The 25,654-nt window shown below is 45.2% G+C and overlaps 2 protein-coding genes across 2 annotated transcripts in view; one reads left to right on the forward strand and one right to left on the reverse strand.

The window, feature by feature from the left end:
• cdc27 (cell division cycle 27) overlaps nt 1–25,654 on the reverse strand; it is a gene marked incomplete at its 5' end in the record, with an annotated part of 31,667 nt that extends 6,013 nt beyond the window's left edge. Inside the window, 9 exon segments of the mRNA XM_034200222.1 lie at nt 794–871; nt 873–967; nt 15,493–15,673; nt 17,925–18,024; nt 18,101–18,210; nt 19,355–19,454; nt 24,669–24,889; nt 25,413–25,555; nt 25,644–25,654. Of these exon segments, the coding sequence (XP_034056113.1) occupies nt 794–871; nt 873–967; nt 15,493–15,673; nt 17,925–18,024; nt 18,101–18,210; nt 19,355–19,454; nt 24,669–24,889; nt 25,413–25,555; nt 25,644–25,654 (1,039 nt within the window).
• On the forward strand, nt 7,830–9,468 carry LOC117535703. Its single transcript, XM_034200223.1, has 2 exons — nt 7,830–8,409; nt 8,634–9,468. Exons 1-2 carry the CDS (start codon nt 7,842–7,844, stop codon nt 9,221–9,223), a joined length of 1,158 nt encoding a protein of 385 aa, XP_034056114.1. The 5' UTR covers nt 7,830–7,841; the 3' UTR covers nt 9,224–9,468.

Consider the following 25,654-nt stretch of genomic DNA (forward strand, 5'->3'; position numbering starts at 1 on the left):
AGATGTGTGTCATCAGGTGTGTTGTACCTGTGTGTCAGGTGTGTTACCTGTGTGTCAGATGTGTTACCTGTGTGTCAGGTGTGTGGTACCTGTGTGTCAGGTGTGTTACCTGTGTGTCAGGTGTGTGTTACCTGTCTGTCAGATGTGTGTCATCAGATGTGTTGTACCTGTGTGTCAGGTGTGTTACCTGTGTGTCAGGTGTGTGTTACCTGTGTCAGGTGTGTTGTACCTGTGTGTCAGATGTGTGGTAACTGTGTGTCAGGTGTGTGCAGAGGTCGCGTTAACCAAATATTTTCCGTCTATGACGGATTTTTTTTAACAATGACGGAAAAATCTGAAAGCAGTCCGTCATTTTGACAGATTAGAACAAACTCGGAACAGCGCCAAAGTTTCCCCGCAGCGAGGCTCCGGTGTTAAGCATGCCTGCCAAAAAGGAAATGATACCGTTTCCAAACCCAATTTTGCCGTACAAATCATTGAAACGTCTGTGAGTTTTGGCTTTACGCTGTGCGCACTCCCACGAGGTGCAGTGGGCATGCATAACACGGTGCTAACAGTTCACGAGCGTGCGCCCCGCCCCCCGTTGACAGTTCACGACTGTGATCTCCCCCCCCCCCCTGGTTGACAGTTCTCTCTCTCTCTCTCTCCCCCAGAGTGTAAAGGCCGACGGGTAATACTGAATTTTGACGGAAATGTTACGATCCTGCCCGTCAAAATGACGGGCAGTGAAAAAGTCTAGCGCAACCTCTGGGTGTGTGGTACCTGTGTGTTACCCGTGTGTCAGGTGTGTTACCTGTGTGTACTCGGCCAGTTCAAAGTAGGCCCTGCCGATGTGTGTGAGGACCCAGCCGGTGTTGTAGTGGGGGGGGGGGCAGCGAGCTCAGGATGTTGATGGCTTCTCTGCAGTTGTAGGAACACAGTGCCTGGTAACCACGCCCCAGTTCCCGTAGCAACGCCATCACGCTGTCTGTACACAGGAAACGTTTACAAAACATGTCAAAAACATTTAAAACTTCCAGATCAAAGTGCTATACAAAGAATTACAGAATAAACACAAATAAATTAAAGTAAGAACACAAAATACACAATAATAAAAAACTAGAAATTTCCGAGAAATGTTGACCGTGACTGAACCTTGGGTGGGCGTCCTGATGTAAAAATCCCCCCCCCCCCCCCGCTGAGTAAGTATTAATAGCATTAGTTGTATTGTTAAGGTGCAACAAAGACTATCCATACATTTTAGCTCACTTTTAGTTGACTATTTTAGCTGTTTATCTATTACATTTTTGGATTCTTGTACAACATTCCTGCATCGTTTCTGAACATCTTTAGATTACCACTGGATTTAGTTAACGACCGACAGGTGCGTTCAAATATCAAAGCGTTTCCACGGCAACCCCCTGCCAGTGAACAGACAGCCTGTCAGAGTGTATTGACAATATTGTGCTGCATTATTGCTTCCAAGTAAAAAACTGTAAATCCAATCAGCTAAATATCTTACCCAGAGTATTTAGGATACAGATGAACACCTGATGACTCTGTGTTTTCTATATGTGTAAGTCCGTTTGATTAAATGAGCAGCATTTAATGCGGCGTGGCCGTGACAAGTTTCCCTACATTATGACAACCAAATTATGTATGAAGAGTGAAAATTGTGGCCAGCCGAGCAATAGTTGGAAAAAAAACTCTTCAGATTTTCCAGCTCCTCTCCCCTCTAGCCGTGATGTCACTCTTAAGTCTTAACTCTCCCACACACACCTATTATAACATGTGAAACAGTGTGACATTGTCACAAAACGTAAGCTGCGACTACTTGAGAACTGTACTAGCTATCAAAGAATATCCAATTAGTCTAAGGCTACGGAACGGGTGTTATCCGCTACAGTTCTCTAGCGTATGGACGGTTCTTTTACACGAGGCCCAACGGAACCGCGGAAACGGAGCCCTCAAACGATAACGGGTCCCAAGGTGGGTAGATCTGCGGACGGAACGCTCTGGGGGTCAAACGGCTCCGTGTCTAAGCCCTATACGCCATAGTCCCGCCTTTCCTGCTCACTCCCGTCATTGCTGATGTGTTTCGCCAACCACAGTGTTCCGAGTGTTTCAAATCCAGGTCCCGGTATCTTGAAGGACAGTGCACCCAGCAGGAGCCTCCAGCCCTCCCGCACGGCAGAGTTTCCGTTAGCCGGTAATTACCGGATTATGACCGATGAAATATGCTGAAGACCGGCAACTCTAAATCTCTCTGGTCAAAATGTCGCTTATTGTTTAAGTGTCCTTTGACACTGTGGAGGCTATTTGTATATAACATTAGAAAGACTGATTCTTATTATTACATTATAAGCTTATTGTGCTCATTTTATGTGGCTGTGACTTTGGAATAAATATACGTCTTTAGCCTGCAATACAGAGTAGCAGGTCAGGTGCAGAGACTGGAAGAATACAAATAGTTATTCATAAACAGGACAACGCTCCGGCCTTGAGCTTTGGGTGAGCTCCACTCCCACACACAGCTAGGAAGATTCCACTTTTTCTGTAGAAACTAGGAGTGTAACGGTTCATAAACATTTTGGTTCGGTACGTACCTCGGTTTTTAGGTCACGGTTTGGTTCGGTACAGCAGAAAAAATTATCACAAAACATAACATATTTTTTAAAAATTATTATTAAACTGTGAATAATGTATTCATTCAAATAAATACAAAATATAATAAAACAAACATTAAGGTGCAGCATTTCGATGAACTGAAATAATCTGTATTTGAACTTTACTGTACTAGTACTCACAAAACATAAACTATTAGTTTTGGGTTTTTAATTATTATTAAACTGTGAATATTCACTCAAATAAATACAAAATATAATAAAATAAACATTAAGGTGCAGCTTTTCGATGAACTGAAATAATCTGTATTTGAACTGTACTGTACCTGAGCAGCCAGTTTGACATTAGGACTTGCTGGTCATTGTATTTTCATGTTTTTTTAAAGAAAAATGAACTTGTCCACATTGCTTGCTGAAAGGGCAGATCTGCTGTCTCCTGCTGTGGAGAACACCCTCTCTAGGGACAGAGGTAGCAGATCAGGGCTCGACATTAAGGACTGCCCGATGGCCCAGGGCCATCTAGTATTTAGCTCGGGCAATGAAGCCTCACCTGCTGGTTGCCCGATCGGGCAATCTATTATGCCAGTATCATGCAGCTGGCGGATCCAGTAATGAGTGACCCGACAGTAAAACTAAACATATCTGCCCTTCCTACATCCAGGACATGGTTAAACCGTACACCCCAGCGCGTGCACTACGCTCTGCATCAGCCAAACGACTCGCTGCGCCCTCGCTGCGAGGGGGACCCAAGTTCCCATCGGCAAAAACACGTGGGTTTGCTGTCCTGGCTCCAAGATGGTGGAATGAGCTTCCCATTGACATCAGGACGGCAGATAGCTTGCACATCTTCCGGCGCAAACTGAAAACTCATCTCTTTCGACTCCACTTCGAGCGTTAGAACTATTAACGAAGCACTTTTATACTAATAAAGGACTGGCTTACCTAAAGCCAGTTGAGTAGCACTTGAAATGTTTGGCTCTATGAAACCTGATGTACTTATATGATTCTGTTTTCTTCAAGGTTGTGTCTTCCTGGTCGAATGTACTTATTGTAAGTCGCTTTGGACAAAAGCGTCAGCTAAATGCAATGTAATGTAATAATGTAATCTATAACTAGTTCAGGTAGTTTGAGAGGTCATTAAAATAGCTACGTGTGATATTCTAACCTGAAGTGTGTGTTTTGTTCCACTCACCGCTGCAGGTGATTATGCAGAGCTGCGTATTGACTCGTCAGCAGCAGCGGATCTCTCTCTCCCGTCAGATTAGACTCGCGTTTATGTCCATATCGATCAGATCCAGCTAGTTCTAGCTAATGATAGGACTACCTGCTTATTAAAAGACACCTGAACAATAAGTGTCGCTATGCAACTGGGTGAGGCCGCAAAGTATAGCGCAGCATTATGCATTTGTTTACATGCCCACCGGAACCCCGAGGCATTACCAACAGATCAACGCACAATCAACCCACACAGGACATCTCTTTCTCCACATTAAGTGTTAGACATTAGAATTGACTATTCTTGTCTGTCACATACTCTTCTTGTCTGTCACATAAATGGCGCAACTGAAGCGGTATTGCGCTAAAAGGGAAATTATTTTGACCGAAGAGATTTAGATTTGCCGGCTAACGGGAACTCTGACGTCGCCATTTTGTGTGCTTGGCGGATGCGCTCGGCTCCTCTCGACTGCTGCTCGGGTCTGCTCGGTCAGCTTCCGGATGAGGAGGCATTCGTTCGACCAACTTACAGTAGATAACATTACAAACATTTTTAACAGGAGCCATAATAGTGTAAATAATGTTTGTTTTGGCAGTTACAACTGAATGTAATGTTTTCTACTTTTTTACATCTGGGAAGGCATTTGCCTTCATCAGATGGAAAGTGTCTTGACCAACAACTTAAGTATTTCTTAAAGCTATGCAGGGCATGCAAGTGAGCAAACACAAACAAGAACAAACAAACAAGTGAAATTAAGAATAAAATTGAACAATATAATATTGTGGTGGTTCATCTTATAATTCAGTCTAGAGAACCAGACAGCATCTAAGTCCTGCAAAAATCTAGATGTTCTAGGGGAGGCCCCCCCAAACCCTTCGTGCGTCATTTCGTCCAAGCGCATTTTTCAGGCCAATCTCTATTGGGCTCAGGGCCATCTGTAAATTAGCTTAGATGGCCCACAGGGCCAAAATCCTTAATGTCATGCACTGCAGATACAGAGGATCAGTACCTCCAAATCTGAGGCCATGGTTCTCAGCAGGAAACCGATGGACTGTCCACTCCAAGTAGGGAATGAGTCCTTACCCCAAGTGAAGGAGTTCAAGTATCTCGGGGTCTTGTTCTCGAGTGAGGGAACAATGGAGCGTGAGATGGGCCGGAGAATCGGAGCAGCGGGAGCGGGTACTGCAGTCGCTTTACCGCACCGTTGTGACGAAAAGGGAGCTGAGCCAGAAGGCAAAGCTCTCTGTCTTCCGGGCCATTTTCGTTCCTACCCTCACCTATGGTCATGAAGGATGGGTCATGACCGAAAGAACGAGATCGCGGATACAAGCGGCCGAGATGGGTTTTCTCCGCAGGGTGGCTGGTGTCTCCCTTAGGGATAAGGTGAGAAGTTCGGTCATCAGGGAGGGACTCGGAGTTGAGCCGCTCCTCCTTCGCGTCGAAAGGAGCCAGTTGAGGTGGTTCGGGCACCTAGTTAGGATGCCACCTGGGCGCCTCCCTAGGGAGGTGTTCCAGGCACGTCCAGCTGGGAAGAGACCAAGGGGTAGACCTAGGACCAGGTGGAGGGATTATATCTCTTCGCTGGCCTGGGAGCGAAAGTTTGGGGCTCTCTGCTGGAACTGCTACCCCCGCGACCCGACCACGGATAAGCGGGAGAAGATGGATGGATGGATGGACTGCAGATACAGCCAGGTAGCGCTTTGCTAACATGGCAACATAAGGATATTTGGCGTTTGTAATAGCTTTGGCTCGGTCTGAACTTTTTGTGAGTGGTGGAGGCTTACATGCTAGCGGGAGTTGGGTTTGCACTTCAGTCATTTTTCTTTTGGTACCGGTGATATTCACGTTCGGGTGATGCCTTTTCAAATGAGTGTGCAAGTTTGATGTATTGCCAGCCGCGTAACCAATGTTAGTTGAACAATGCTGACAAACAGCTTTGGTTCGGTCCACCTGTCTTTGTCCGTCATCCTTGTACGTAACTGCGAAACCAAAATGTTCCCAAACCGGAGACTTCAATGATGCTGGAGGATTTTCGAGCTCAACTTTATCTGCGTTCGCCATTTCGACAGTTCCTCAAATTACTGACTACATTTGAACGCATCCCTGTGACTAGGGATGCTCTGATCGATCGGTCACCGATCGAGATCGGCCGATACTCACTCTCTACCGATCGATCGGTGCTCTCTAAACATGCCGATCGCGAGAGCTGATCGCATGTTACATGATACATGACAATTTTCTCTGCGCGGCAAAACAAGCTCACCAAAATGGCTTCACCGGTCTGGCAGTATTTTAAGGTGTCCGAAAAAGACTGTAAAATAGCGGTATGCAACGTGTGTCAAGCAGAAATCCTGCAGCTCCACCCCCGGGCCGGTGAGCGGAACACACAAGAGTTATACCTAACACACTTAGCTATTTGATCTACCTCTGGAACAAGCTAAACTAGTTATTATAAATATATTTATTCTTCACTGTCGGGTCACTCATTACTGGATCAGTGAGCTGTATGAGATACTGACAGGCTGTCAGGAGAGAGAGAGGGGAGAGAGAGAGGGGGGAGAGAGAGAGGGAGAGAGAGAGAGAGAGAGAGAGGAAAAGAGAGCGCTTCCGCTCATTTCTCCCGTGTTATTATCCAAAGTGAATGTAAACTTGAATAATGTACATCATTTGAATGTAATAATTAAGTTGATTGTTGTTTGTGGAAGCTCCAGTGAATGAGCCCCATTAACTGAGTTTAAACATCACTTTAAATGGAAGATTAAAAGTGATGTTTAAATCTTCCATTTAGGCCCCGCCCACTCGATCGGATCGGCGATCGGTATCGGCCGATACTGATTCCAGGGATCGGCCCCGAAATTGGCGATCGGAGCATCCCTACCTGTGACCAGCTCTCATAGCATGCCTCTCGTCCAATGAAATGACTTGCTCGCTCTATGACGCGTTGAACCCAATGTGAGCACATTACTCTGAACGCTGCGACGCAGCACCTGAGATTACTTCCAAGAAGTTGTTCACGTTCTCAATTTTTTACGTTTAACGTTATATTCGTTCGGTACACTTCGGTTCACACGTGTACCGAACCGAAGGGCCCGTGTACCGGGTACGTGTACCGTTACACCCCTAGTAGAAACGTTAGCGAAAACAAATGACGTATGATGGTGCCAGAGTAGGGAGGGACTTCCACAGGTCGGCAGAATGCTGATTGGAGGATCGTGTTGCCAAGAGACTCTATCTGAGTCTGCGCACCAACCAAAGAGAACCAAGTCTAAACCGCGGTATCTCTTCAGCTAGTCTTGACCAATCATAAATGTACGGGCAACGCCCTGTGTAATCAAATGTATGCACGCACGAGGTTCGAGGCTCTTTAGGGATATGGTGGTTACAGATTACAGCTTTGCTGCCTGTGATTTCTATGACGTGACGGAGTCCTTGGCCAAGTGAATATAAGTATTTTGCTCTCATAATAAATAGTTAAACTTAGAAGTCGTCTGTCTTTCCTGGAATTTTGAACACAACACGCAGGCAGACTAGGGATGCACGATATTGTTTTTTTTAAACCGATACCGATAACTTCCTGCTTCTCAAGACCGATACCGATAACCGATAATAATATAATATATATTAAATGTACCTGTAGTTTTTGCACACCTCAGTTCAAAAATCATCCACACAAGGAAAAGGTTGACCTTTTGAAGATAAATGGTTATTGTTTTGGATGTTTGATGAGGGGTCATATGAGCAGGAACTGTAGGAAAAGGCTGACATGTCAAAAGTGTCAAAAGAGTCACCCAACAATACTTCACATTGACAGTCCACTTCTACAAAAGCCTCCCCCTACTGAAACAAAAGGAGCTTGGGTCAACAGTGCACTTGTCTCGGCTGGTGAAGCAACTGGGGCCGGTAGGGATTGTGCCCTAGCCATAGTGCCTGTTCGAGTCAAGGTTCACAAAGGAGATAAGTTTATCTCAACCTACGCTTTTCTTGATCCCGGCAGTTCAGTGTCATTCTGCACAGAGAATCTAATGAGACAGCTGAATCCCAAAGCACGAAAAACGACAGTCGTTCTACGAACAATGGGTCAGGAACGACTTGTAAAGAGTTACGAACTCAAAGGATTGGAGATAGGACATTTAGATGGCAGTACTTACATTGACCTACCTCAGGTGTACACACAGAGTAAGATTCCTGTCTCAAAAGAAAATGTACCTACCCAAAAGGATCTGGAAAGATGGCCTTATCTAAGTGACATACAGCTGAGAGAAATTGATGCTGACATAGAGCTTCTAACAGGAGTTGATGTTCCTAAGGCAATGGAACCTTGGGACATAATAAGAAGTCAAGGAAATGGACCATATGCAGTCAGGACACTGTTTGGATGGGTGGTGAATGGACCACTCAACGCTTGTACTGCTGTGGAATCCGGACCTGTGGTCACAATGGTCAACAGAACATCAGTAGCCAACCTGAATGATCTCCTCATCACACAATACAATCAGGACTTCTCGGAAAAAGATTATGAAGAGAAGAAGGAAATGTCAGGTGAAGACAAAAGGTTCATGGAGATAGCATCAAGCTCAGTAGAACTCAAGGATGGACATTATCACCTACCCTTGCCTTTTCGAAAAAAGGACCTGTCTCAGGAGAAGCAGTGGAGGCATGTGAGCTCCATAGACAACCCTGCCGACGACGCGTCCGTGGGCTGCATGTAGAAGACTTTCTAAAGACATCAAGGTGGATAACAGGACCTAAGTATCTGGAAAAGCAAAAGGAGCCATGGCCAAAAACACCTAAGAACCTGGGCCTTATTCCATCAGAGGACCCAGAGGTTAGAAAGGACGTAGCAGTTAACAGTTTGAGTGTCCACGAAACCAACCCAACCAGCAAACTGTTTGAGTATTACTCATCATGGAGCAGACTGCAGAGAGGGGTTGCTTGGATACTTAAATTAAGGGGAATTCTTCTTCTGCTAAATCAAAGAAGGAAATCTGCAAAGGCTGACCTTGCCCCAGATGGGACTCTTTTGAAATCCTTAAAGGACAAAATGAACAAGCTAAAGTTGACATTTGGATCACAACATCTGTCTGTGGAGGACATTAGAGAAGCTGAAAGGTCAATAATTCACTCCGAGCAAAGACGTCACTTCTCTCAGGAACTTGCACTTTTGGAGAAGGGAAGGCAAGTAAGAGCAAGCAGCTCTATCAGGAAGCTGGACCCAATCTTAGTTGAAGGCATGCTAAGAGTGGGAGGACGAATTAGCAAATCAGCAATGCCAATGGATCTGAAGAACCCCATTATCCTGCCCAGAGACTCTACTGTATCCAAACTGATCCTGGGCCACATCCATCAGCAGATTGGACACTCGGGGAGAAGCCACATGCTCTCAAGACTAAATCAAAGATTCTGATTGCCTCGTGCTAACTCGGCAGCCAGAAAGATAATCAGAGCCTGTGTTTTCTGCCGAAGAATGCTAGCCACAGTTGGAGAGCAGAAAATGGCTGACCTCCCAGAGGATCGGGTGTCTCCAGATCTACCACCTTTTACTCATGTTGGTATCGACTTCTTTGGACCCCTGGAGGTTAAACGAGGCAGAGCAAATGTAAAACGTTGGGGAGTGATCTTCACCTGCCTTGTGAGTCGTGCCATACATCTGGAAGTTTCTAGCTCATTGGACACTGACTCCTGCATCAATGCTTTGCGCAGATTCATATGTCGCAGAGGGCAGGTGACAAGCATCAGGACCGACAACAGCACAAACTTTGTGGGAGCACAGAAAGAGCTAAGAGCTGCTCTTAAAGACCTGAATCAACACAAGATTCAAAATGCATTACTCGGGGACGGAGTAAATGGACTTTTAATCCGCCATATGGAGCCCACCATGGTGGAGTTTGGGAGAGGCTCATCAGACCTGTAAAAAAGATTCTGTGTTCCGTTCTAAAAGAACAGAGATTGGATGATGAGACTCTACAGACAGCTTTGTGCGAAGTTGAGAGCATCATGAATGACAGACCATTGACTACAGTTTCAAGTGACCCAAACGATTTCGAACCCCTCACGCCAAATCACCTCCTTCTGCTAAAGACAAAACCAATTATGCCACCTGGACTCTTTCACAAGGAGGACTTGTACTCACGGAGGAGATGGAGACAGGCACAATACCTCGCAGATCTCTTCTGGAGGAGATGGATACGAGAATATCTCCCAATCATGCAACAGCGAGTCAAATGGCACAACCCCAAACGGAACCAAAGCCCCAATGATCTCGTCATCATCGCGGATAACACTGCACCAAGAAATTCCTGGCAACTGGGCCGGGTGATAAAGACACTGTCAGGGTCCAAAGGGCTTGTCCGAAGTGTCTTGGTGAAAACCAAGGGTAGCATCTTACAGCGACCAATTGACAAGCTCTGTCTGCTCCTGGAAGCAGTTGATTGAACACAAGGTGTCATGTGCTAGTAACCTCTGACACCCAGTATCCACACACACACACACACACACACACACACACACACACACACACACACACACACACACACACACACACACACACACACACACACACACACACACACACACACACACACACACACACACACACACACACACACACACACACACACACACACACACACACACACACACACACACACACACACACACACACACACACACACACACACACGCCCCCCCCCCCCCCCCCCCTTTTCCTCTTGAACTCATGCAAACACACCTAACACAAACATTGGACTGTGAACTATGACAATTATTGTATATTGGTGACAGTTACATTTTGAGTAACTGCTTGTTTTTTGGCTCTATTATAATGTATTAATTGTTTTGCTACTGCGTCAACAATTAGGGGCCGGTGTGTTAGAGCCACAACGTTATTATTTCAATTCATAATTTGATAAATGATTTAATGATGGAAAATGATTTATATTGCCATGGTGAATATGTTTTGAGGAAATGATTGTTAATTTTATATCGTAAATATGATCTGTTTCCTTGTACCTTCCGGTGTGTATTTAAGTGAGGTAATTGAGGACAGCCGGCGTGCTCGGAGACCTGATGAGACGGGGAGCGGAACAGTTTTTCGACCGCAAATTGTAAACAGAGATTAGTGTTACAAATTGGACTGCAAAGTATAGTTTATATAGGAACGCATACCGCCGAAATATTGATTTAGATTTGTTATTTTGAGACTATTTAAGTCAATACTTTTTTGTTAATAAATTACATTTTTTGACTGAAAACCTTCGGCTGCTTATTGTCTTGGATTGCGTGTCGTCAACCCCGCTCTATAGTGGCAAAAGGAAACCTTGGATGCCATTACAGCTGGAGTTAAATCAAATCTCAGATTTGCCTTCTTAATAGTTTGTTTGGGTTCCTCACTTCTGTTTCGCTTCTCATGCACTGATTCGCTAGCTGAACGGCCAATCAGAGTGATTTATTTTGCAGACAGCCTTTGGCCGATTGACCACCGATTCAACGTTCATGTCGAATCGGTGGGTTTTCGCCCGAAAAGGCGTCGGCACGGCTGAAAAGACACAACTGTGCGGGACACACCAATCTGAGTAGGGCGTGTCGATGCTCATCGTTGGCCTGACGCCCACCGACGGCCAAAATCGGCTTGGTGTGTCCGGGCCTTTAGATCATCAAACTTAGCTATTTTAATTACCTCTCAAACTACCTAAACTAGTCATAGTTATGTTTATTTTTACTGTCGGGTCACTCATTACTGGATCAGCCAGCTGCATGAGACGGATACTGACGAGCTGTCAGAAGAGGGGGAGGAAAGTCTCTGTGTATTCTTATATTATTACAGAGTATATACAGGACTCCTAAAGTCAAATGTAATACCTTTTAACCAGTTAAGCCCTGAGCCTGTTTTTCAGGTTTCAGGCTCGAAAATGCCACTAACACAACAAATGATATATCTTCACTTCTAAAAGGGGTAAATTAATAATTATTTTTCTCAAAGCAAGGTTACATCTGTGAGTTGGATGTAGAAGTGTCAGAATCAATATAGATGTTTTTATTTTAAAGTAAATTCAGATGGAACATAGTAAAAACATGTAAATTCTAATGTCCACCTAAAATAAACCCTTTACTTATAGTGAAAACCACCCTTGCATGATGGGTTAGTAGACTAAAAGCTTTAGGAATCCAAACTATAACATATAATAAGTACCCTGTATCAAGATTGATGCAAAACAAGTTAAATTTGACCTTTTTAGAGAGATTTAGAAAAATAAAGTCTAAGCGGACTCACCTCTGGGTAATTTGGGAACCATCGGTTCCATTTGAACTTTTTCACTGAAAAAATCATTTTATTACTTTGAATTATCACTATAGGTATTCATACCATCCAAATACAACTATTGTGAAATTTTTTAAAAAATAAAATAAAATAAAACATAACATAGGCCTACTCTTACAGTGAGCCTCTGAATTAGCCCCGAGCGAAAAATCCTAACCTATTACAGCACCGAAAATCACTCCTCGCTCCCTTATTACTTATCCTAGCTGCACATCCAACACATTGTTTATGATCGCAAGGAGACACAGAATCTAACGGTGCCCACCTGAACAGCCCAACACTGAAAGATACAAACTCGCAACGTTATCAACAAAAACGTACATCAAAACAAATGGCGCTAGCGCTAATGCGCTAGGCTAACAATGACTTACCTTCCTCGTTGTCTGGTCTAAACTGGTCTTCAATGGCATTAAAACGATAAAAACGATGATGTAGTTAATCCATAGATTAATATCCAATGGGGCTGTGTCCCCTTTGAAATGTTCTGATAATCTATAAGCAATAAAACTGCAATTCCGTTATCTGCTGTCCGCTCTGTGCTCCGTGCGCTCTGGGTCCTGCTGCAATACCTGCTTCTTTACGCTGTAAACAATAAATGAAGTGGGCTGCGTAATGTACTTAAGTTGGCTGCCATTCTTTATAATTTGCGCAGGACCATATCTCTGGAACCCATTGGTCGATTCGTGTGATTTACACCTTTTTCTTAACCATCAGAACCAATAGAATCGATGGGCAGTTCCCAAATCTACGTAAACATTACCATAGCGGACGTAATAGAGAAGCAAACGAAGCATATCTAAAAGTGCAAGCCTGGACGGCAATACTTTATACCGAGTATATTGCCATAAATATGATGATTGATTATCAGTAAAAAATTATACGTGACACAAAGACATTGGATTAACCTTGAGATGCGTTTTTATTCCGTTGAACACAACTTTTGATCACAAATCAAAAAAGGTAAGACGTAATTATTGTAATATTTTTGAAACCGGATGTTGTTTACTTTCTCTTTTCTGGCTGATAGCTCCAGGAATTCGAGGTCGGACAGTGATGACATTACATGTGTGGAATCTGTGGAGTCTCAGCTTTAAATCGTATATCTTGTTTGTGCAGTTAAGATAGTAATAAGGGCATTTCTACCGTGTGTTGTGTGTAAAAAAGCGTTAGCATTAGTTAGCATTTTTTCGCTCAATGCTAATTCAAAGGCTTGGTATTACTCTTGTGTTTTTTTTAGCTAACAATTGTTCTTATTGTCAGTTAGCGGAGTTTCTTACCTTTAAAAGGGTATGAAACATTAATAGTTTCATAAATGTTAAGAAGCCCTGAGACATGTGAGAAAAAAAAAACTGTGGGAGGGGTCCACTGGGGGGACCTTCGGGCTTAACTGGTTAAGACCCTTGCCGTACATTTTAAGACCTCATCGCCACTTCGAGTTTTAACCGGTTACATTGGCGACACACTTCACCTCACATTTACTATATACAGCAGGGCTTCTCAAACTCCGGACCGAACCCTGTGTCCCATTATAAAAAAATAAAATTATACAAAATAAAAACTTTCTGATTCTGATGTAAATTAATGTATATTTTCTTGTGTCTGACGCGTTGTGAGAATGAACGTGCATATATATTTACTTGTGTGCGCGAGCGTGACACGCATTGCAGACCGCAAAATAACCGCAAGTTTACCTTGACTTTCTAATGCCTTTTTTGCCGAGGTTCAAGGCATTGGCTACAGACAAACAGTGCCATGTCTCCCACTAGTTCAAGCCATCATACTGTATGTATGTATTGAATGTGTGTGTGTGTGTATACAGGGGTGCCGTTTGCCGACAGGCAAAGCAGGAAAGTGCTTGGATCAGAAGGGGGCCCCCAAAGAAGGTAGATTAAGGTCCACACTAACGACAACATGAAACACCCTTTAATTTACTGCAACAACATGTCAGGAAACCCCCTCAAGGCGGCCCCATGCATAGCGCGCCGTAAGAGAGGCTTCTTAATTTCAGTTTCGTTGCTCCGCTCCGGGGGGGGGGACTTTACTGGCATTTATCCGGACCAGTGACCTTTAAGTGGACCTTTAATAAAAAAGTTTGAGTACCCCTGATATACAGTATTGATTGTCCTTCCTCCTTATCTTCCAAACATTTGGACGCAGACTTCCATTTCCCCATAACGATGTTGTTTAACAACCGGCGTAAACGGAGCTTTGTGCGCTATCAAGCAGTGAGCGTGCGATGTCCTGTTCAGATGACGTCACATCAAACGGGATGCCATCAATAAACTACACAGAATCACACTACACACCTACGCAATGATTACATTCAGGCAGACTGTAGAATACAATTTATATACTCATTGAAAACAAGCTACAAAATGTGAAACTTTGGAAAATGCCCTTTAATACTTTTTAATAGCCTTCCTTTTCGCTAAATTGATCAACTTTTAATACTTTATTGTATAGAGTAGTTATTAAACGACAGAAGACCTCTGACCGGCACTTTTCTAATTTTGTCCGGAAGATTTAAACTTTAACGGACATGTTGACCGACGGAAAACATTTTGAACGGAAACTGCCGCACGGTTCCGTCGTCCCTTGGAAGAGGCGAAGAGGTGGGTGTTTTTCATCTGCTGGTGGACTACCAGGGAGATTGAACGTCCTGGAGCCAGGCTCAGAGTTAGTGGCAGTGGGTGCGGTACACCTGCCTTTTATAGTAGGAGCACACGCTCGTCTCGGGGAGGGAGAAAAAGAGGCCGCCGCAACAGCCAGGGCCCTGCCTCTCCCCACCTCTGCTGCTCACCCAAATCTACAGCTCCTCTACCACAACCATCAGCAACAAGTGGACATGGAGAACTACATGTTGCTAAATCCACCACGGAGAATAAACAGAAGGGCAACCAGGCAACCATGGCAACCATGCTCGGGGGGTCTTCTTTGCTGCTTTTGGTGTATTTTGTGGCAGAAGTACAGCGCCACTTACAGGCCCGGCATATGTACTACAGCGTCTCCAGCGGGTCGAGCGGTCTTGTGTGGACGGACACGTTTATTGAGCCGATTGCGTGTAGGCGAATTTCTTATAAAAGTCATAGCAACCCGATCCCGGTCATTCTGCACGTTTTGATGTTTTTTGTGTGTGTTTCGTGTCAATACTGCCGGACGAGTAGCATGACAACATTTGTGGCGGAAGAAGGAGAATAAGATGAGATAAGTATGTCGAATACTGTCGAATTCTGTGTGTGGCTCCGCCAGTCACACACAGAATAACAGCCATAAAGTAAAAACAATACAACATTAAAAAGCAATAAAGCAACCATCAACAAAGTGCAGAACGCTCTCTGGTATAGTAGTATTAGTACCTGCTGCAGCTCTCTGGTACTGCGGGCTCTTGGTGTCCGGCAGGCTCAGACCAGGGTCCAGTCTCAGGATGTCCAGGCTCTCGTTCAGGTTGCTGCTGTTGGACGTCTTGGTTGATTTACATTTGGTCTTCCTGTTGGGGATCTTGGTGGGGAACTTCATCTTCAGCTTCTTACTGTTCTCCTAAGAAACAGCACAGTTTTACAAGTAGAGTTCTGTATTGCTGCAGTATGTGTAGTGCTGCAGTATGTGTGTAGTACTACAGTACAGTGGGGCAAAAAAGCATTTAGTCAGCCACCAATTGTACAAGTTCTCCCACTTAAAAAGATGAGAGGCCTGTAATGTTCATCCTAGGTACACTTCAACTATGAGAGACAGAATGGAGGGAAAGAATCCAGGAAATCACATTGTAGGATTTTTAATGAATTCATTGGTAAATTCCTCGGTAAAATAAGTATTTGGTCACCTACAAACAAACAAGATTTCTGGCTCTCACAGACCTGTAACTTCTTCTTTAAGAGCCTCCTCTGTCCTCCACTCGTTAACTGTATTAATGGCACCTGTTTGAACTCGTTATCAGTATAAAAGACACCTGTCCACAACCTCAAACAGTCACACTCCAAACTCCACTATGGCCAAGACCAAAGAGCTGTCAAAGGACACCAGAAACTAAATGGTAGACTTGCACCAAGCTGGGAAGACTGAATCTGCAATAGGTAAGCAGCTTGGTGTGAATAAATCAACTGTGGGAGCAATTATTAGAAAATGGAAGACATACAAGACCCCTGATAATCTCCCTCGATCTGGGGCTCCACGCAAGATCTCACCCCGTGGGGTCAGAATGATCACAAGAACGGTGAGCAAAAATCCCAGAACCACACGGGGGGACCGAGTCAATGACCTGCAGAGAGCTGGGACCAAAGTAACAAAGGCTACCATCATTAACACACTACGCCGCCAGGGACTCAAATCCTGCAGTGCCAGACGTGTCCCCCTGCTTAAGCCAGTACATGTCCAGGCCCGTATGAAGAGCTAGAGGGCATTTAGATGATCCAGAAGAGGATTGGGAGAATGTCATATGGTCAGATGAAACCAAAATAGAACTTTTTGGTAAAAACTCAACTAGATGTGTTTGGAGGAGAAAGAATGCTGAGTTGCATCCAAAGAACACCTACAGTGAAACATGGGGGTGGAAACATCATGCTTTGGGGCTGTGTTTCTGCAAAGGGACCAGGACCACTGATCCGTGTAAAGGAAAGAATGAATGGGGCCATGTATCGTGAGATTTTGAGTGACAACCTCCTTCCATCAGCAAGGGCATTGAAGATGAAACGTGGCTGGGTCTTTCAGCATGACAATGATCCCAAACACACCGCCCGGGCAACAAAGGAGTGGCTTCGTAAGAAGCATTTCAAGGTCCTGGAGTTGCCTAACCAGTCTCCAGATCTTAACCCCATAGAAAATCTTTGGAGGGAGTTGAAAGTCCGTGTTGCCCAGCGACAGCCCCAAAACATCACTGCTCTAGAGGAGCTCTGCATGGAGGAATGGGCCAAAATACCAGCAACAGTGTGTGAACACCTTGTGAAGACTTACAGAAAACGTTTGACCTCTGTCATTGCCAACAAAGGGTATATAACAAAGTATTGAGATGAACTTTTGTTATTGACCAAATACTTGTTTTCCACCATAATTTGCAAATAAATTCATTAAAAATCCTACAATGTGATTTCCTGGATTCTTTCCCTCCATTCTGTCTCTCACAGTTGAGGTGTACCTAGGATGAACATTACAGGCCTCTCATCTTTTTAAGTGGGAGAACTTGCACAATTGGTGGCTGACTAAATACTTTTTTGCCCCACTGTATATGTAGTACTACAGTATGTGTAGTACTGCAGTATGTGTAGTACTGCAGTATGTGTGTAGTACTGCAGTATGTGTGTAGTACTGCAGTATGTGTAGTACTGCAGAATGTACAGTACTACAGTATGTGTAGTACTGCAGAACGTGTAGTACTAAGCCACTTTCACACCAAGTACGTAGCCGGTACTTGTCCTCCCCCAAACTCTTTAGTCCCTCGAACTGTCCTAGTAGATTGCGTTCTCTGAGGGAGGACTAGGCAAATGAAGCCACTGACGTCACTTATTTTTCTTTGGGTTCACAAAACTGTTCACAGTTTTACGGGCCGTGGTTTGCAATCCGCCCAGCCAATCAGAAATTGTTAGTGTGACCGACACATCCACAAACCATTTCCTCCTCAGAAAGTACCACCTCTCTAGCAGGGACTATCTGGGGGTGAAAAGGTTAGCACGAACTAGGGACTAGGACCAGATCCTTTTTGGTGTGAAACCAAATCTCCCCTCCTATCGGCCTAGTTCTGGGGGAAAAGTACTCCGGTGTGAAAGCGCCTCTAGAGTACGTGTGGTATTATGAGTACCTTGGCAGTAGAGCTGGCGCTGGTGAACAGTCTGGAGCTTCGTCTGGGCTGAACGTTCGGAGGACCAGACATACTGGGGCTGAGCACCTGAGGAGACCCACTGACAGACAGACAGGCGTCAGACAGACAGGTATCAGACAGACAGGTGTCAGACCTATAGACAGGTGGGTAGTTACCTGGTGTGAGGGGCGGAGGTCTGTGATTGGTTGAACGGGATTGGGAGAACGTCTCTGGTGTTACCTGTCTGACTGAAGACAGACTTTGACTGACTGATCCTGGAGACAGACTGAGAGAGACAGGTGAGGAGAGAGAGAGACAGGTCACAAGTGAGGAGAGAGAGACAGGTGACAAGTGAGAAGAGAGACAGGTGCAGTGAGGAGAGAGAGACAGGTGAGGAGAGAGAGAGACAGGTGACAGGTGAGGTGAGAGAGACAGGTGCAGTGAGGAGAGAGAGACATGTGACAGGTCAAGAGAGAGAGACAGGTGACAGGTCAGGAGAGAGAGACAGGTGACAGGTCAAGAGAGAGAGACAGGTGAGGAGAGAGAGACAGGTGAGGAGAGAGAGAGACAGGTGAGGAGAGAGAGACAGGTGAGGAGAGAGAGACAGGTGACAAGTGAGAAGAGAGACAGGTGATAAGTGAGAAGAGAGACAGGTGCAGTGAGGAGAGAGAGACAGGTGACAGGTCAGGAGAGAGAGACATGTGAGGAGAGAGAGACATGTGAGGAGAGAGAGAGACAGGTGACAGGTCAGGAGAGAGAGACAGGTGAGGATAGAGAGACATGTGAGGAGAGAGAGAGAGACAGGTGACAGGAGAGAGAGAGACAGGTGAGGAGAGAGAGACAGGTGAGGAGAGAGAGAGACAGGTGAGGAGAGAGAGAGACAGGTGAGGAGAGAGAGACAGGTGAGGAGAGAGAGAGACAGGTGAGGAGAGAGAGACAGGTGAGGAGAGAGAGACAGGTGACAAGTGAGAAGAGAGACAGGTGAGGAGAGAGAGACAGGTGAGGAGAGAGAAACAGGTGAGGAGAGAGAGACAGGTCAGGAGAGAGAGAGAGAGAGAGAGGTGACAGGTGAGGAGAGAGACAGGTGAGGAGAGAGAGAGACAGGTGAGGAGAGAGAGAGACAGGTGAGGAGAGAGAGACAGGTGAGGAGAGAGAGACAGGTGAGGAGAGAGAGACAGGTGACAAGTGAGAAGAGAGACAGGTGATAAGTGAGAAGAGAGACAGGTGACAGGTCAGGAGAGAGAGACAGGTGACAGGTCAGGAGAGAGAGACAGGTGAGGAGAGAGAGAGAGAGGTGACAGGTGAGGAGAGAGACAGGCGAGGAGAGAGAGACAGGCGAGGAGAGAGAGACAGGCGAGGGTTCAGAAGGATAATTAGAATAACAAATTCAATTAAAACATTGAGAATTAAGTGTGTGTGTGTGTGTGTACCTTCTTGCTGGGAACTGTAGATTGTGTTTCCATGGTAGCTGAATAGTTTTGTAAATATGTGGGGTCTCCAGGGCTAGGCTCCAGAGGCAGGATGCCAAAACTACAAACACACACAATTGAGTGCCTTGTTAAACGACTCACCCGTACAGGTGTTGTTATACAGGTGCTGTTATACAGGTGTTGTTAAACGGGTGTTGTTACATTACTCACCCGTACAGGTTTTGTTATACAGGTGTTGTTATACGGGTGTTGTTATGCGGGTGTTGTTATGCGGGTGTAGTTATGCGGGGGTTGTTATACGGGTGTTGTTAAACGACTCACCCTTACAGGTGTTGTTATACGGGTGTTGTTAAACGACTCACCCTTACAGGTGTTGTTATGCGGGTGTTGTTATACGGGTGTTGTTACATTACTCACCCGTACTTTTTTTTTTATACAGGTGTTGTTATACGGGTGTTGTTATGCGGGTGTTGTTATGCGGGTGTTGTTATGCGGGTGCTGTTAAACGGGTGTTGTTACATTACTCACCCTTACAGGTGTTGTTATACAGGTGTTGTTAAACGACTCACCCTTACAGGTGATATACGGGTGTTGTTATGCAGGTGTTGTTATACAGGTGTTGTTACATTACTCACCCTTACAGATGTTGTTATACGGGTGTTGTTAAACGACTCACCCTTACAGGTGTTGTTATGCGGTTGTTGTTATGCGGGTGTTGTTATACGGGTGTTGTTACATTACTCACCCTTACAGGTGTTGTTATGCGGTTGTTGTTATGCGGGTGTTGTTAAACGGGTGTTGTTAAACGAGTGTTGTTACATTACTCACCCTTACAGGTGTTGTTATACGGGTGTTGTTATGCGGGTGTAGTTATGCGGGTGTAGTTATGCGGGTGTAGTTATGCGGGTGTAGTTATGCGGGTGTAGTTATACAGGTGCTGTTATACAGGTGTTGTTATACAGGTATTGTTAAACATGTGTTGTTATATTACTCACCCTTACAGGTGTTGTTATACAGGTGTTGTTAAACGACTCACCCTTACAGGTGTTGTTATGCGGGTGTTGTTATGCGGGCGTTGTTAAACGACTCACCCTTACAGGTGTTGTTATACGGGTGTTGTTATACGGGTGTTGTTAAACGACTCACCCTTGCAGGTGTTGTTATTCAGGTGTTGTTAAACGACTCACCCTTACAGGTGTTGTTATACGGTTGTTGTTATGCGGGTGTTGTTATACAGGTGTTGTTAAACGACTCACCCTTACAGGTGTTGTTATATGGGTGTTGTTAAACGACTCACCCTTACAGGTGTTGTTATGCGGGTGTTGTTATGCGGGTGTTGTTATGCGGATGTTGTTATGCGGGCGTTGTTATGCGGGCGTTGTTACATTACTCACCCGTACAGGTGTTGTTATGCGGGGGTTGTTATCCAGTTGTTGTTACATTACTCACCCGTACAGGTGTTGTTATAAAGGTGTTGTTATGCGGGTGTTGTTATGCGGGTGTTGTTACATTACTCACCCGTACAGGTGTTCTTATGCGGGTGTTGTTATCCAGTTGTTTTTACATTACTCACCCGTACAGGTGTTGTTATACGGGTGTTGTTATACGGGTGTTGTTATGCGGATGTTGTTATGCGGGTGTTGTTATATTACTCACCCGTACAGGTGTTGTTATGCGGGTGTTGTTATGCGGTTGTTGTTATACAGGTGTTGTTATGCGGGTGTTGTTACATTACTCACCCGTACAGGTGTTGTTATGCGGGTGTTGTTATCCATTTGTTGTTACATTACTCACCCGTACAGGTGTTGTTATGCGGGTGTTGTTATGCGGCTGTTGTTATGCGGGTGTTGTTATGCGGGTGTTGTTATACGGGTGTTGTTATACGGGTGTTGTTATGCGGGTGCTGTTATACAGGTGTTGTTATACAGGTGTTGTTAAACGGGTGTTGTTACATTACTCACCCTTACAGGTGTTGTTATACGGGTGTTGTTATCCAGTTGTTGTTACATTACTCACCCTTACAGGTGTTGTTATGCGGGTGTTGTTATGCGGGTGTTGTTACATTACTCACCCGTACAGGTGTTGTTATGCGGGTGTTGTTATCCAGTTGTTGTTGTTACATTACTCACCCGTACAGGTGTTGTTATATGGGTGTTGTTATGCAGGTGTTGTTATATTACTCCCCCGTACAGGTGTTGTTATGCGGGTGTTGTTACATTACTCACCCGTACAGGTGTTGTTATCCAGTTGTTGTTACATTACTCACCCGTACAGGTGTTGTTATGCGGGTGTAGTTATGCGGGTGTAGTTTTGCAGGTGTAGTTATGCAGGTGTAGTTATGCGGGTGTAGTTATGCGGATGTTGTTATACAGGTGCTGTTATACAGGTGTTGTTATACAGGTATTGTTAAACGGGTGTTGTTATATTACTCACCCTTACAGGTGTTGTTATACAGGTGTTGTTAAACGACTCACCCTTACAGGTGTTGTTATACAGGTGTTGTTAAACGACTCACCCTTACAGGTGTTGTTATACGGGTGTTGTTATGCGGGTGTTGTTAAACGACTCACCCTTACAGGTGTTGTTATACAGGTGTTGTTAAACGACTCACCCTTACAGGTGTTGTTATGCGGGTGTTGTTATGCGGGTGTTGTTAAACGACTCACCCTTACAGGTGTTGTTATACGGGTGTTGTTATACGACTCACCCTTGCAGGTGTTGTTATTCAGGTGTTGTTAAACGACTCACCCTTACAGGTGTTGTTATACGGGTGTTGTTATGCGGGTGTTGTTATACAGGTGTTGTTAAACGACTCACCCTTACAGGTGTTGTTATATGGGTGTTGTTAAACGACTCACCCTTGCGGGTGTTGTTATGCGGGTGTTGTTATGCGGGCGTTGTTACATTACTCACCCGTACAGGTGTTGTTATGCGGGTGTTGTTATGCGGGTGTTGTTATGCGGGCGTTGTTACATTACTCACCCGTACAGGTGTTGTTATGCGGGTGTTGTTATCCAGTTGTTGTTACATTACTCACCCGTACAGGTGTTGTTATGCGGGTGTTGTTATGCGGGTGTTGTTACATTACTCACCCATACAGGTGTTGTTATGCAGGTGTTGTTATCCAGTTGTTGTTACATTACTCACCCGTACAGGTGTTGTTATACGGGTGTTGTTATACGGGTGTTGTTATGCGGGTGTTGTTATGCGGGTGTTGTTATATTACTCACCCGTACAGGTGTTGTTATGCGGGTGTTGTTATGCGGTTGTTGTTATACAGGTGTTGTTATGCGGGTGTTGTTACATTACTCACCCGTACAGGTGTTGTTATGCGGGTGTTGTTATCCAGTTGTTGTTACATTACTCACCCGTACAGGTGTTGTTATGCGGGTGTTGTTATCCAGTTGTTGTTACATTACTCACCCATACAGGTGTTGTTATGCGGGTGTTGTTATGCGGCTGTTGTTATGCGGGTGTTGTTATGCGGGTGTTGTTAAACGACTCACCCTTACAGGTGTTGTTATACGGGTGTTGTTAAACGACTCACCCTTGCAGGTGTTGTTATTCAGGTGTTGTTAAACGACTCACCCTTACAGGTGTTGTTATACGGGTGTTGTTATGCGGGTGTTGTTATACAGGTGTTGTTAAACGACTCACCCTTACAGGTGTTGTTATATGGGTGTTGTTAAACGACTCACCCTTACAGGTGTTGTTATGCGGGTGTTGTTATGCGGGTGTTGTTATGCGGGTGTTGTTATGCGGGAGTTGTTACATTACTCACCCGTACAGGTGTTGTTATGCGGGTGTTGTTATGCGGGTGTTGTTATGCGGGCGTTGTTACATTACTCACCCGTACAGGTGTTGTTATGCGGGTGTTGTTATCCAGTTGTTGTTACATTACTCACCCGTACAGGTGTTGTTATGCAGGTGTTGTTATGCGGGTGTTGTTATGCGGGTGTTGTTACATTACTCACCCGTACAGGTGTTGTTATGCGGGTGTTGTTATCCAGTTGTTGTTACTTTACTCACCCGTACAGGTGTTGTTATACGGGTGTTGTTATACGGGTGTTGTTATGCGGGTGTTGTTATGCGGGTGTTGTTATATTACTCACCCGTACAGGTGTTGTTATGCGGGTGTTGTTATACAGGTGTTGTTATGCGGGTGTTGTTACATTACTCACCCGTACAGGTGTTGTTATGCGGGTGTTGTTATCCAGTTGTTGTTACATTACTCACCCGTACAGGTGTTGTTATGCGGGTGTTGTTATCCAGTTGTTGTTACATTACTCACCCATACAGGTGTTGTTATGCGGGTGTTGTTATGCGGCTGTTGTTATGCGGGTGTTGTTATGCGGGTGTTGTTATGCGGGTGTTGTTATGCGGGTGTTGTTATGCGGGTGCTGTTATACAGGTGTTGTTATACAGGTGTTGTTAAACGGGTGTTGTTACATTACTCACCCTTACAGGTGTTGTTATACGGGTGTTGTTATCCAGTTGTTGTTACATTACTCACCCTTACAGGTGTTAAACGACTCACCCTTACAGGTGTTGTTATGCGGGTGTTGTTATGCGGGTGTTGTTATGCGGGTGTTGTTACATTACTCACCCGTACAGGTGTTGTTATGCTGGTGTTGTTATCCAGTTGTTGTTGTTACATTACTCACCCGTACAGGTGTTGTTATACGGGTGTTGTTATGCAGGTGTTGTTATATTACTCACCCGTACAGGTGTTGTTATGCGGGTGTTGTTACATTACTCACCCGTACAGGTGTTGTTATCCAGTTGTTGTTACATTACTCACCCGTACAGGTGTTGTTATGCGGGTGTTGTTATGCGGGTGTTGTTATACAGGTGTTGTTATGCGGGTGTTGTTACATTACTCACCCGTACCGGTGTTGTTATATGGGTGTTGTTATCCAGTTGTTGTTACATTACTCACCCGTACAGGTGTTGTTATGCGGGTGTTGTTACGCGGGTGTTGTTATGCGGGTGTTGTTATACGGGTGTTGTTATTCAGTTGTTGTTACATTACTCACCCATACAGGTGTTGTTATACAGGTGTTGTTATGCGGGTGTTGTTATGCGGGTGTTGTTATACGGGTGTTGTTATACGGGTGTTGTTATGTGGGTGTTGTTATGTGGGTGTTGTTATGCGGGTGTTGTTATGCGGGTGTTGTTATTCAGTTGTTGTTACATTACTCACCCATACAGGTGTTGTTATGCGGGTGTTGTTATACGGGTGTTGTTATGCGGGTGTTGTAATGCGGGTGTCGTTATGCGGGTGTTGTTATGCAGGTGTTGTTACATCACTCACCTGGGTGTGAGAGGGCTAAGGGCTGCAGGTCCTCCCAGTAAACTCCGTCCACTCTTGGGCTTGTTCTGTTTAGCCAGTAGTGATCCAGCTGTAGCCATGGAAACAGCATTACCCAATAGGGAGCCGGTCTCCGGGGAGATGAGGGAGGAGTCGATGTAGGAAACGGACAAATCAGACGTCAGCTTTCCATTGGAAGACTCTAGGTTGAGGCGGTTCAGCTCCTGAAGGCAGAAAGGAACAAATATCAGATCAGCTGTTCCACTTCTAGATCAGCTGTTCCCCCCCCTGAGATCAGCTGTTCACCCTTAGCTCAGCTGTTCACCCCCTGAGATCAGCTGTTCCCCACCTGAGATCAGCTGTTCACCCATCAGATCAGCTGTTCCCCCCTGAGATCAGCTGTTCACCCATCAGATCAGATGTTCCCCCCTGAGATCAGCTGTTCCCCCACTGAGACCAACTGTCCCCCCCCCCCTGAGATCAGCTGTTCCCCCCCCTGAGACCAACTGTTCCCCCCCTGAGATCAGCTTTCCCCCCCCCTGAGATCAGCTGTTCCCCCCCCCTGAGATCAGCTGTTCCCCACCCCTGAGATCAGCTGTTCCCCCCCCTGAGATCAGCTGTCCCCCCCCCTGAGATCAGCTGTTCCCCCTCTGAGATCAGCTGTTCCCCCCCCTGAGATCAACTGTTCCCCCCCTGAGATCAGCTGTTCCCCCCCAGGTAAGTGATGGAGGTGCGTTTGTAAAGTACCAGTGTGTCCTGGGGCGTCTCCATGAGGGCGGTGTCTAGGCGGTGGGAGGGGTTCTGGGCAGGGCTAACAGAGGGAGGGGGCGGGGCTATAGACATATTCTGTAGAGACAACCTGAAGACCTGTTCTGGATCTGGTTTCTCTCCTGAAACCAAACAACGCAACACACATGTGTCAGAATAAAAGTAGTTTAATAGAAATGAATATTCTCTCTCTGTTAGTGTGTGTGTTACCTAAGTGACAG

Source organism: Gymnodraco acuticeps, unplaced genomic scaffold (genome assembly GCF_902827175.1).
Source record: "Gymnodraco acuticeps unplaced genomic scaffold, fGymAcu1.1, whole genome shotgun sequence".
NCBI lineage: Eukaryota > Metazoa > Chordata > Actinopteri > Perciformes > Bathydraconidae > Gymnodraco > Gymnodraco acuticeps.

Coding starts and splice junctions, on each gene's coding strand:
- LOC117535703 (XM_034200223.1), top strand. CDS start 7,842: ATGAGACAGCTGAATCCCAAAGCACGAAAAACGACAGTCGTTCTACGA. Junction 8,410..8,633: donor AAGCTCAGTAGAACTCAAGG/ATGGACATTATC, acceptor TTATTCCATCAG/AGGACCCAGAGGTTAGAAAG.